The 12,362-nt window shown below is 39.4% G+C and overlaps 1 protein-coding gene across 3 annotated transcripts; it reads right to left on the reverse strand.

Annotated features, from left to right (window-relative positions):
- Positions 1 to 407: 407 nt before the first annotated feature.
- On the reverse strand, positions 408 to 11,977 carry AVPI1 (arginine vasopressin induced 1). 3 transcript variants are annotated; one of them, XM_072424771.1, is made up of 3 exons: positions 11,874 to 11,977; positions 4,152 to 4,486; positions 408 to 3,421 (listed from the first exon to the last, which is right to left on the reverse strand). In XM_072424771.1, the coding sequence occupies exons 1-3, from the start codon at positions 11,883 to 11,885 to the stop codon at positions 3,229 to 3,231; spliced, it is 540 nt and encodes a 179-aa protein (XP_072280872.1). In that variant the 5' UTR covers positions 11,886 to 11,977; the 3' UTR covers positions 408 to 3,228. The 3 variants fall into 3 exon arrangements, with proteins under 3 accessions (XP_072280872.1, XP_072280873.1, XP_072280874.1); XM_072424772.1 differs by lacking the exon at positions 11,874 to 11,977 and adding an exon at positions 6,867 to 7,227; XM_072424773.1 differs by lacking the exon at positions 11,874 to 11,977 and adding an exon at positions 6,509 to 6,715.
- Between the last annotated feature and the right edge of the window lie 385 nt (positions 11,978 to 12,362).

Here is a 12,362-nt window from a genome sequence, read left to right on the forward strand (position 1 = left end):
ATCTACCAACCAGTCCTGGTACCCACAAAATTTGCATTAATTACTGTGTTGCAACTAAAGTCTCACAGTGTGCCTCCTTCTATTGGTGTCCGTGAAGAAGTCTTTCCTAGCAATGTATTGTACTTGCCTCACACAAGCTGCTTTTTGCTTCGATTGTTGGCTGTGGCCCATTCTGAACCTCACAGTAAGCAACTTTTTTTTTTTTTTTTTAGCGCTGCCACACTTAACCCAGCATAATGTACAATTGAATATACCAATGCAGGCTAGTGTTTAGTGTGGGTGGAGGTATTGAGACACTACCACGAGTGGCAGAAATGCCAGAAGACACTGCAATCTAGAACTCACACACTATCCAAGTTCCACAATACAGAAAAAAAGACATGAATCAAGAGAGAAAATGCATGAAAGGGTATGCACACATTCTTTTTATGTCATGACTTGGGAAAAGTTCATAAAAGAAAACTAAACTAACTTTTCTCGTCCCAGACTACAGACTCTCAAAAGTATTTACATTTCATACATACTGCAAAAGAACTGTTACGTTTCCCCCTTGACCTATCCAGCTACTTGTACTGTGAACTAAACTTACAGATCACATTCAAGGCTCTAAAATTAGGTTTCATTCAGTTTCTAATGGCCTAGGAAGTGTTGCCAAGGGCTGCTACAAGAAATAGCTGGGATTTCATTTCTTCCCAATGCCTGCAGCTATAGAAGTAAGTGAAGGCTCGATTTAACATTCTTTTACAGCATCTTCAGAATATCTACATACTTTATTGTGCATAGTTTGGGTGCATGTGTACTTTAAGTTACAGGTTCTAAACATGTATTATAAGTAAAAGTGTATTAAAATGCATTTTAACACAAATGATTTTCTTTTAAAACACCTGCAGTAGTGGGAATGCCTTTAAAGCTGTGCTTTGTAAACACAAGGCCAAGAAATAAAAACTTTGAATGCCACTGGCAGCCAAGAAAATACCAAGTATGGAGGAATATGAGATCCTCTTTATGAGATGGTGCTTGGCATTTGGCCCATTACTTTTACAGGGGAATGAATGAGTGGAGGACTTAGAATTCTTGGCTCTCAGCAGATCGACAGAACGGGACAGTGGAAAGGAAGGAAAAGCTAAGCATGTACAGATGGGAAAGGCATATTCAAATCAGCTTTTTGGTTTCCATCGACAAACTTTTTTTAATTTTGAATCTATCAATGACATTGGTGCTATGAAAACATCAAGGAAAAAAAAAAAAACAAAAACCCTTTTTTTGGTAAACAACTTTGCCTCTGACGTGGGTACAGCATTTGTCCGTCGTTGTTCACGGATCTGTGCTGGCGGTTCCATGAACGACTGCAATACAAGTGAAAGGAGAAGAGCGCAGCCGCTACGTTGTTCTGCTCCTCTCAATAGAGCAGAACGGCACTGTATGTACAATGCTCTTTCAGTCTTTTGATATTTGAAAGATCCTTTACAATGTCAAAAGTCCTAATGTGTGTACACATACACTTCCTAGAACATGGTTCAGGGGAAGCCTACTCACTTTTTTCATGTACCCTTACCTATGGCATAACATAGAGGCATATTAATGATGCTTATTTCCAACTGCAGTCAAATGCTTTTCTTTATGGATTTCTACTCAACTCCTCTGCCAGTAACCACACAAAAATTGCATTTGTGAGAGTGGTGTTCATGAAAACAACGGTTTATACTTTTCAATATAAATTCCAGAAGCTTGCCTATATGCCCTTAATTGTGCTTATATGGAAATACATATATATTGTAGGTTTTGATGTGACAGTACTTTTCCTATCTGTGTCTAACATTTGTCTAGGACCATTTAGACATTTTTTTCTCTGTATTTTCATTTACTATACTTATGTCCTAATGGGGTAGCAAACCTGATGGCAAAAGCCTATTCAGGATACTAAAAATGCTCATGTATGCAGGAATCTAAAGGCCTATCCTTTTAGTTTCATAAACCCCTGGTCAAAATTATTTTTATGGTAACATAAATAGAAACACAATTGTATTGTGGGTTCTGCTTTAGTAAAACAAAAAAAAAAAGTTCTTGGTATAAATAGGCAACCCAAAGTTGTAAGTCAGATTAGCTTCTCATACCTTAAAAAGATCAAGTAGCATTGTATAAAATTTGTTGTATCGAACCCAATAGAAGCAAGGTGCTGAGTAAGGCTGTAATATAGATAAATTTAATTGTTATGCATTTACCAGACATGTTCAAAACCAGCAATACTTGTTTTGCTTCTGATATGTTTTTCAAGTGTTTTCAAAAGGATCTAATGTCTGCATTAGGTCAGATGAAGCAGTGTTTACTGTCATTTATCACTCTATGCAACCTAATAAGCTCAGTATACTCTGGGAAGAAGGCAAGCTGTAAAAATAAAATGCTAAAGCAGTGTGACTAAGATCTGTTGGACATATTCACTGGTTTTGTTGGAGCCCAAGCCTCTGAGTCCTTTTGGTGGCAAATTGAGCCAACACAATATTAGACAAGTGGTTCCAATGTTTTGACTGTAAGTACAGATATACTATTATACATAGAATTTTAACTAACAGATTTTTGACATTATTGCTATTTAATAATTCTTGATGAATTAAATATTAAACATTTTTAAAAAAGGCAGCAAGTAACATCTGGGGGGTAATTTGTTCAAAAAAACATTGATTGTAATACACCATAACTTTGAATAGTCTATATGTACAAAATAGTGTTTTCTTCTACCCCCACCTTAATAGTGCGGTCTAAAATTATTATAATTTTCATTATAATACATTCAAGACATTTGTATGCTGCTGTCCTGTTTGTCCATGTTAAATAGACAGCAGTTGAAGAGAACCATCCATGTGGCTAATTAACTCAATCTATTCCGAGATAAGACAGCTTGACTGGCAGCTTGCAGAATACTGGAGCAGATGATGAGCAGCATAGCCATGGTAAAAAGTATATCAAATAAAACTTTGGTCTATTTTGGCATCTGAGAACCATGGAAATAAACCACAAAAGGTTCCAAATTTAGGACTTTCATTTCTTCCTTCCTCTTTTTAAGAAAAGTATTTTTTGGAGCACTAAACTGTTAGATGCTTCTGTAGTGCTTTATTATTTAGTATTCCTTTTTGTGCAGAAGGAACTACACGTGTAGTTTTTGTCTTTATTTTTTAAACTGTGCGATATGAAGGTTAAAATCTGTCCCAAAGCAACAACTTTCAACCATCTTCATCGCTTTATTTGATGCAGATATCCAGAGATCCGTCTCTGCTGCTGTTGCCTCCTAAGCTCATTTTTAGTTCTTTGAGGCAACAGTTGTTTCTTTGTTCCGCAAGCCGATGGCTCATCTGGAGTAATACCATTGGATTGGTCAGAATCTTCTTTTGAAGGTGTACTTCCGCTGTGGCCAGTTTCATCGATGCTGTAAATGGATAAAACAGATAAGAACTGCTATAAATACAGGCATAGACAAGATAAAACAGTGGAGGCATTTAGAGGGACACTGTAATTTCCAAGCGGACACAATAAACCAGTGCTCATGTTTTTCCATAATCATTACAAGGGAAAACAAAAAAGTAAGGTGTCTTTGGGTTAGGAGTGTTGAAGTGAGAAATATGTACGTTGCTAATGATCACAGACCCTATAGGTTTCTAAGACATGGCAGTCATTTATTAACCAATCTGAAAAGTTTCCAGTAATAATAACCTTTAGGTGCATAGACTGGTGTCCAGTCACCCACCCCTCCCTGCAATGTAACGATGACTGCCACCGCTGCCCATTGGCCGCTGCACATTTTCAAACCCTTGTGTGCCACTGTGGCAAAGTAATGCCAACACTGCCCATAGGGAAACTGATGACAAAGAAAGATCAAGGTTAGGCTGACAGGAGCAGCACCTTGGAAGAACCACCACCTCTGCCGCAATGCAAACCCAAGCATAGGATACCCATGTTGATTTTCTGCACCACCGACTGCCTTTGCTGAAATCCTTTTATTTCAGACAAGTAATTTACTTTATCAGTTGATTATGCAAGGGTGGCATGTTTGAATTTGCAGCTGTCTCAAAGACAGCAATAAAAATATTGGCAAGAAATTAGTTTTGGCTGAAGTTGGGCTGTACCTGTCAGTGGCATTGCTTTCATTAAAGACCTACCAGAGTTTGCTGAAATTCTGCATCGAGAGCATTTCAATTCGATCACTATTCAGTTTGTTTGATGTAGAATTTAAGTTTTTACTCCGTTTTTTCCTTCGCAGCTTCATCAAAGCTTCTGCTATATGCTTGTCCCCTGCATAATTGTAGATTATCTGTGCTCGCTCCTCAGCACATTCATCCCCGCCAGCACGGAAGAGTGTCTTTAACTGAAGGAGGTCAATGTCTTTAAATATATTTGCAGAGGCCTTCTTCCGGGCTCGCGGCTCTGGTGCCTGCCAAGCAGGGGAACTGACTACAGATGCCGGAGTGCCCATGATGAAGTCAACAGCGAACCACTGTAACAAAAAGAGAAAATAAATTATTGGACTTTGTAATAAATTACCATTAGTTCCTTTTTTTGTATAGCATCTAGTACAATATTGATTTTATGCCAAAAGCACCTCTATAGCGGGTAAGATTCTATTGACCGGATTGTCTATATTTTTCATGTGCCCAGACCCTCATACAGTTACTACTGCATTAGGAGAACATGAAAATGTTTGAAGTGTTATTAAACAGCATTTATATAGCGCCAACATCGTTACGCAGCGCTATACATTAAATAGGGGTTGCAAATGACAGACAGATACAAACTGACACAGGAGGAGAAGACCCTGCCCTGAAGAGCTTACAATATAAGAGGTGGGGGAAGTAATACACAGTAGGAGGTGAGATATGTTGTGGTGAGAAGTAGTGAGGGTTTCAAAACACAGACAAAGAGGGGTAGTTTGAAAAGATGGGTTTTGAGTGCTCTTTTAAATTAGCAGAAAGAAGAAGCAAGTCGAACAGGATGAGGAAGACCATTCCAGAGAGTCAGGGCAGCTCTGGAAAAGTCTTGGAGCCGTGCGTGTGACAATGTCATGAGCGAGGAACTCAGTAGGTCATTGGAGGTGCAGAGAGTGGCAAGGGATATAGTACAGAATTTATGTTCATATCTCTTTGTGATAGAATGAGAAATTGCTGCATGTACTTGATAAATGACCTGCATGTGAAAAGCCAAATATAGTAAATAAAATCATTTGATAGTGGGTGTAAATACTTTCAGTTCCCTGTTGAAACTAGTTCTGCTTGCTTGCAGGTGTGTTTTTTTCAAATAACTCACAAGCTGTACATCGTCATTTCACAAATGTGGAAAAGTGTTGCAACTGCCTTTAAATTCATTCTTGTGCTCTGGCAATGCAGATCAAAACAACAGATTTTACCCAAATGTCTATTCTGCCCACTGCATATACCCTGCTTCCCCACTGTCCCTTTCTTCCACCTAGAACCCATACTTCCAGGGATGGGAAGGGTACAACTTTCACTCCATCATTCTTACATGTCTAAACAAAGACCATCAGGTCAGGAGCACCTGGTATTCATTCAATTATTGCAGCATATCTGACTATATTATTAAACTGCACTAAATTCTGCTTGGTGCCTACAGTTGTTTAAAAAGCAACGGTATAATGGTATAAGATGTAGAGGCAGCAGACCTTGTACTTTCAGTTTTATTATTAATAAACAGGATTTATATAGCGCCAACATATTACGCAGCGCTGTACATTAAATAGGGATTGCAAATGACAGACTAATACAGACAGTGTTTATATAGCGCCAACATATTACGCAGCGCTGTACATTAAATAGGGATTGCAAATGACAGACTAATACAGACAGTGATACAGGAGGAGAGAACCCTGCCTGAGTATTAACATTAAACCTGTTGCAGATATAGAACATACAAAGTAATGAAAACAAAGTACAGTGGGCATATCTAGTATAGTATGCCTTACTGTATTTGTGTGGTGTCAGTCCTTCCTTCTCAAAATTTCAGACATGGAGCATGCATTTTGCACATTAAGGATTACTAATGTGGTCTTATTCTTGTAGACTGCACAGCAAAATCATTTGAGATCCCATATAATGATGTTGCTGCCAATCAACGCCCTTATAGGAGGACAAAGGAAAGTAGCTTAGTATTTAGCAACCTGGGCATATAGGTGCAGGTCCCAGGCAACAACATGCACTTCAAGGTAGTTACGCCGAGTCCCCAGGAAAAGCATAACTACCTGAATGTAGATATATTAAAGCATAGATGGCTAGTTAACCTGAAATAACAGGCTAGACACAAAAAGGTGATGACAAACCCAAAAATTCGGTGAGATATGCTGCAACATCACACACACAAGTTCCTAATTGCACTTTAAAGCCTTTGTGTTGTCACAGCTTATATAATCAGGGATACATTTTGCAATGCCAAGTCTACATGGTGAATCATGAACAAATAAGAAACCTATATTTACAACATTTCTGACACAATATAAAACCATTATTACCTTGCAGTGGCTGGAGATATCACCAGTAGATATAGGAATTGAGGTGCAGAAAATTTGACTTTTATGCAACTAAATGCAAAAGTTATTTAAATTGCACAGACTTGAAAAAGCCATTCACACTTTGCAAATATAGCGTTTCAGTTTAAAGTCCGTACAATTTGCATAAAATTCATCTCTAGTCATACCAGAAGTGAAAGGAAATCTCCAGTACAGGGCACAGATGATCTATGCAAAAATAAACTGCTCAAGACTGTAAAAAAAAAAAAAAAAAAAAAAAAAAAAAAAAAAAAAAAAAGGTACAAGATTTTGGCTTAACATTATGTTCCCTACAGTTTCACGCCTGTGATGACGTACTTACAACAACAGCGTATTGTGGTTATCAGGGCAGGATGTTACCCACTTCACAACAGCAGCAAACTGTGGCATCTCAGATCACCAGGACTGGGAGAAGCAGTACCATACCATGTCACTGTGACAGTTATATTATGCACATTCCATCTGCCAACAATAACCACATCCCGAGCTGTATAAATCTGGAACTTCCTGACTTACTAGCGATTAACAAGCTTCGCACATCCTGTGCTGGATCCCTGCCAATCCCATGAACTATGGTGTAGCAGCTGCCCACATGAATCACAATTACTTAACACAAGTACACATTATATACGCATAATCAAAACACGCAGTTCCTGTAAATAAAAGGTATCCACCCAATTGGATGAAGTCAAAGTCTATTATCATAAAACTTAAATAAAAAAAGATTTAATGTTGTTTGACATGAATCAAACATATCTACTCTCATGTCAAAGTGAAAACAGATCACTTGCAAACTAATTTTAATTATTCCAAATTATAAAAAAAAAGGAAGTTGCATAAGTAAACATCCCATTTTTTTTAGTTTTTTCTGTTTGTAGATGCACCTTTTAAATTTTATAGCAAGCCTGTGTGTAAATAAATTCCCTGTGAGCTTTGTAAAATTGTACTTTTTCCCATTCCTCCTCATAGTTCTCCCCAGAGGATTTTAGCCGGTTGCTCCGCCCGGCTGATTTGAATACCCCGCCCAGCTCTCGGCAGCTCTCATCCTCGGATGCACGGATCTCAGTGAGGCTGCTCTGTGTGTCATCCGTTCAGAGGATTGCACACAGCTCAGCCTTCATGTGAAGGGGACACAGGCAGCCCCGCACTAAATTTGCCGTGTTTTGCCACGCCCCCTTTTTTACCACCCGGCTACAGCTTCCTACCACCCGGCTGAAAAAAATTTCTGGGGAGAACACTGCTCCTTGCTGAAGCTTTGCCAGGATGCATAGGGATCATAGTAATAATTTTTATTATACAGTATTTATATAGCACCAACATATTAAGCAGCACAGTCTGTCCCTACCATAGTCATAAATCTTTGTTACAGTATAAAGCCAGATTTGAGGGGAAGCCAATTAACCGGTACTCCGCTTTCTTCCCCTTTTTTAAAAACATGCAGTTAGCATGTTTTTGGAATGTGGGAAGAAACCGGAGTACAGGGAGGAAACCCACACAAACACACAGAGAGAGAACCTGCAAACTCCAAGCAGATAGTGGCCAAGAATCAAACCTGGGACCTAGCACTGCAAAAGCCAGAGTGCAAACCACTAAGCCACAGTGCATGAACAACCTCCCCCCACCAAGCCAAAATTCTCCATTGTATTGAAACTTGGACTCTGCCAGGATGTTACCATTGTTTTTAATGCTGGTTCTTGTGTAGGTTTGGATTAATGCTTGGGATCCTTATCTGGCTGAAGGACTAATCTCCCAAGGCTCAGGTTTCTTGCAAAATGCATCAGCTTCCTCTGCATTTAATTTATTCTCTAGCAACATAATCCATCCAGGGCTTGCGGCAGAAAAGCACTTCCACAGCATGGTGCTGCCACCACCATGATTCACTGTGGTGATGTGCAGTGTTTGAGTTAGGTTAAAATTGGTGTAAAGTCTGGTAGATACAAACCTCAAATTTGGCCTCATTAAGCCACAAGTTTACTTAAATCAGTGCCGAAGCTAGCCACAAACCTTTAAAAAAATCTGCTTCCATAAAGTGACAGAAAGAACTACAATTATGACCTATTTGCTACCCTCAAAAGAATAACAAATGCTCCGTATTAGTTTTCTGTACTCCCTGCCCATGCAAAAAGCTATAGCACTCAGACTATTTTCAACTTTTTAGTGTGGCAACTTTGTATAAAGGGTCAAATTCAGAAAAATACACTAGCTGCCCTGAATACTTTATTCACCTTTTCCCAACCTTTTTACTCCAGGGAACCCTTAAAAAAATTAGGAAACTATAACCTTCTAAAACAAATTCATTTGGGTTCAATAGAAAAATAGCCAGTTGGAACTCTTGATTTCCAAATTTAATGCAGGCCAGTGACTCCAAAAGTATAGAATCCATTAGACCGCCCTCCCAACCATGCAATAAACGTTTGCAGAATGGGAGGTCAGCAACAGAGGCCTTCAGAGTTCTTTCAGTACGGGTTTCCAAAACTAACCCAACTACAGGTTTTTGAAACTCATGGTCACCTTTCCCATTTTGGGAAGAAAAAAAAAAGGGGGGGGCTGCCTGATCCAGTTGTAATACCCACAGATCTTCCAGCAACATTCTGGCCTCTGCTGCAGCTGGTGACAATTTTTAGGAATGGGGGAAAATGAACTTCTTCCCTGTGCTCATCAGTTCTAGTGGTAGCCCAAAGCATGGCCACTTGACCATGGGTATGACGGGTATGACGATTGCTCTCCATAGTGTCAGACACTAGAGATCTTAACGCTGACCACAATAGAGGTACACGCAGTGAAGAAATTATGGTAAGGTGAGTACCAAAAGTTCTGCAATTTTTAAAAAGACCATATTTTTGCCCTAAATTGAAAAAGTGACAGCAACATTTTACAAGTTAGGCCATCATCATACAACCCGACAGAGGATAGAACATTGTGCAAACATAAAATACCACCAATCATTAGTGGTTGTACATCATCAGCCAATGGCTTCAACAAGGTTTCAAACAAATGTGTAGTTATCCTTCAATATCTGCAGCTTGTCATGTGTCAAAAATGTGTTGGTTAACCACAGATAAAGTAACACTGAGCTGCTAAAGGTCTTACCCTAAATATAATCCACAACAGCCACACGTGTTAAGCCAGCTGTGTTCTGCATGAATAGATCATTAGATAAACTGATATTATCCGGGCCAAATACCCTGCTGCCCAGAGGGACTAAGCTGCATGTCTGCATATTTCCCATTACTTAGCATTGTTACAAGACATACGCATGCTGTGACAGTATTGAAATACCTCCCCTGGGATCAGCATACAATCTCCCAGGATGCAGTGCAAGATGAATGTGTCGACATGGACTGTACACAATTACTGGCCAGTGACGTCAATCCAGGAGATAACGGATGAATAACAACCCTGTGCTAGAGGCTGCGCCCATTACTGCTGCAACACAAGCAATTCCATTAAAGAAGTCACTGTTTATTTCTCTGCAGAATGACATCAGGAGTCCTGTGCCATGAACTGGAAAGACTGGAACAACCCTGTAATTAAATCCTGGTGTCACTGGAACAGAATATGGAATAAAAATGAACTTAAAGGAGAAAAGAAAATTGCAGGGTATATTAAAAAAAAAAAGTTGAAATCTATATCTGATATTTAGCATGCAGGTCAAATCCCAAGGATTCATGTCCTTACATAATACATTGTAGGCAAGGGATACATTGTATACAAGGGGTGCATTTATAGAGATACATTGTATACAAGGGGTGCATTTATAGATTTATAGGGATACATTGTATACAATGGGTGCATTTATAGAGATACGTTGTATACAAGGGGTACATTTATAAAGATAAATTGTATTACAAGGGATGTATTTATAGGGATACATTGTATACAAGAGGTGCATTTATAAAGATACATTACATACAAGGGATGCATTTTATAAAGTAGGGTTTCTCAACCAGGGCTGCTCAAGAGATAGCTAGGGAGTTCCTTCATTGCCCTCTCAGGTCATTTACCACGGACGCCAATAATCTTTTTGGCTATCTGTAAGGGTGACATTCTTCCCACTGGCCTGTGAGCTGTGGATATAGTAATCATAGCAAGGAATTCCCTTCTTCGCTCCTCTAATGACTTTCTTACTCATAACCTCCTCACACACACGGCTCCAAGACTTTTCTAGAGCTGCCCCGACTCTCTGAAATTGTCTTACTTGGCTTGCTCCTACCTTCTGCTCATTTATTGAGCACTTAAAACCCACTTTTTAAGACTTGCCTACCTGTATTCCTATTCCATATCCCCCTATTGTGTGAGACTTAGCCCACTTCCTAGATTGTAAGCTCTTCGGGGCAGGGTCCTCTCCTCCTCCTGTGTCACCGTCTATCTGTATGTCATTTTCTACCCCCATTTACTGTACAGCGTTGCGTAATATGTTGGTGATATATAATTCCTGTTTATTAACAATAATAATAAAATTCCATGATGACCAGAAAGGTATTTCAAGAATCCCCCATGTTAAAAAGGTTGAGAAGACTGCTATAGAAGGGATGCACTATAACCAAACCCTTTTCCGGTTTATTTTGCTGTTGCAACCAATTGTTTATCTTTGCATGTACAGCAACCAATCACAGGGAAGATCCGTGTGCTTTTTAGTAGCGCAATATTATGAAATGATCTGCAGAAAGTATCAGTATGTAGCATGTAAGACATTCAGTGTGATAAAATCACATAATAGGTGGGTGCAATACAGGACAGATTTAGGTGTCTGATGCTAACTGTGCAGAGTATATATATAAAAACACACACAGTATAACACTTGCACAGTATAATGCTGTTTTATGTATTTCACATACATACAAGCATGGTTACAAGAATGCTACATGGATCTCACACACACGTATGTATATATAGATATTACCCACATCTCCTAGATTGTAAACTCTTGTGGGAAGGGTCCCCTCATCCTGTGTCTGTATGCCTCTGTCATTTGCAACCCCTATTTATTGTACAGCGCTACATAATATGTTGGTGCTATATAAATCCTGTTTAATAATAAACATATATGGTTCATGCATTACATTGATATACCAACATATACAAATGTGAGGTTGATCTTATTGTGAGATTAGTAGATGGATGCTTTATATATATATATATACACACACACACACACACACACACACATTTATGTACCTATACACTACTACAAATACATAAATAGATGAAACACATACATTTTAACCAGAATTATAATAAACAAGCAGCAGATAACATACATAACGCTCAGCACTATGTAAACATAATATTCCTGTATATGGTTAGGCGGTGCAGTAAGTACACAGACCTGATGATACATGCGGAAAGTGGCCGCTTACGTTCTCCCCCTGCTCATGTCTCCCGATCACTCCGCATACTCAGCTCAGCCTCAGTCTGGGTCTGGATTCAGGTGACGCCTCAGCCAATAGGAATCCTCCATGGGCGTGGAATCGGCAGGCCACGTGGCGAAGCGGCTTTACAGCTGGTGACGTCACGAGACGCCGCGTGTTTAGTGAGCATCTTCCCGCCTGCTGTGAGCGCGCGGGAGACGTTCTGTGAGGTGATGTGACGTCACCGCCTTTCCCTGTCACCCGAGGACATAGCCAGCCTGTCGGTGTGTATCTGTACAGGCTTATGTAACACAATAATATAATACTTCATGTGTGACAGTATACAACGTATAGACCCTCAACGTCACCCTCAGGGTCCAACTTTTCACCTCAGATGTTCACCTCAGTTCTGTCAGGTATTTAATTCTGGCCGTATGATGGAGATTTTTACCCGAAAGCAGATAATT

The sequence above is a fragment of the Pyxicephalus adspersus genome, chromosome 10 (assembly GCF_032062135.1).
Source record: "Pyxicephalus adspersus chromosome 10, UCB_Pads_2.0, whole genome shotgun sequence".
Taxonomy (NCBI): Eukaryota; Metazoa; Chordata; class Amphibia; order Anura; family Pyxicephalidae; genus Pyxicephalus; species Pyxicephalus adspersus.

Coding starts and splice junctions, on each gene's coding strand:
- AVPI1 (XM_072424771.1), bottom strand. Junction 3,422..4,151: donor CAGAATTTCAGCAAACTCTG/GTAGGTCTTTAA, acceptor ATCCATTTACAG/CATCGATGAAACTGGCCACA.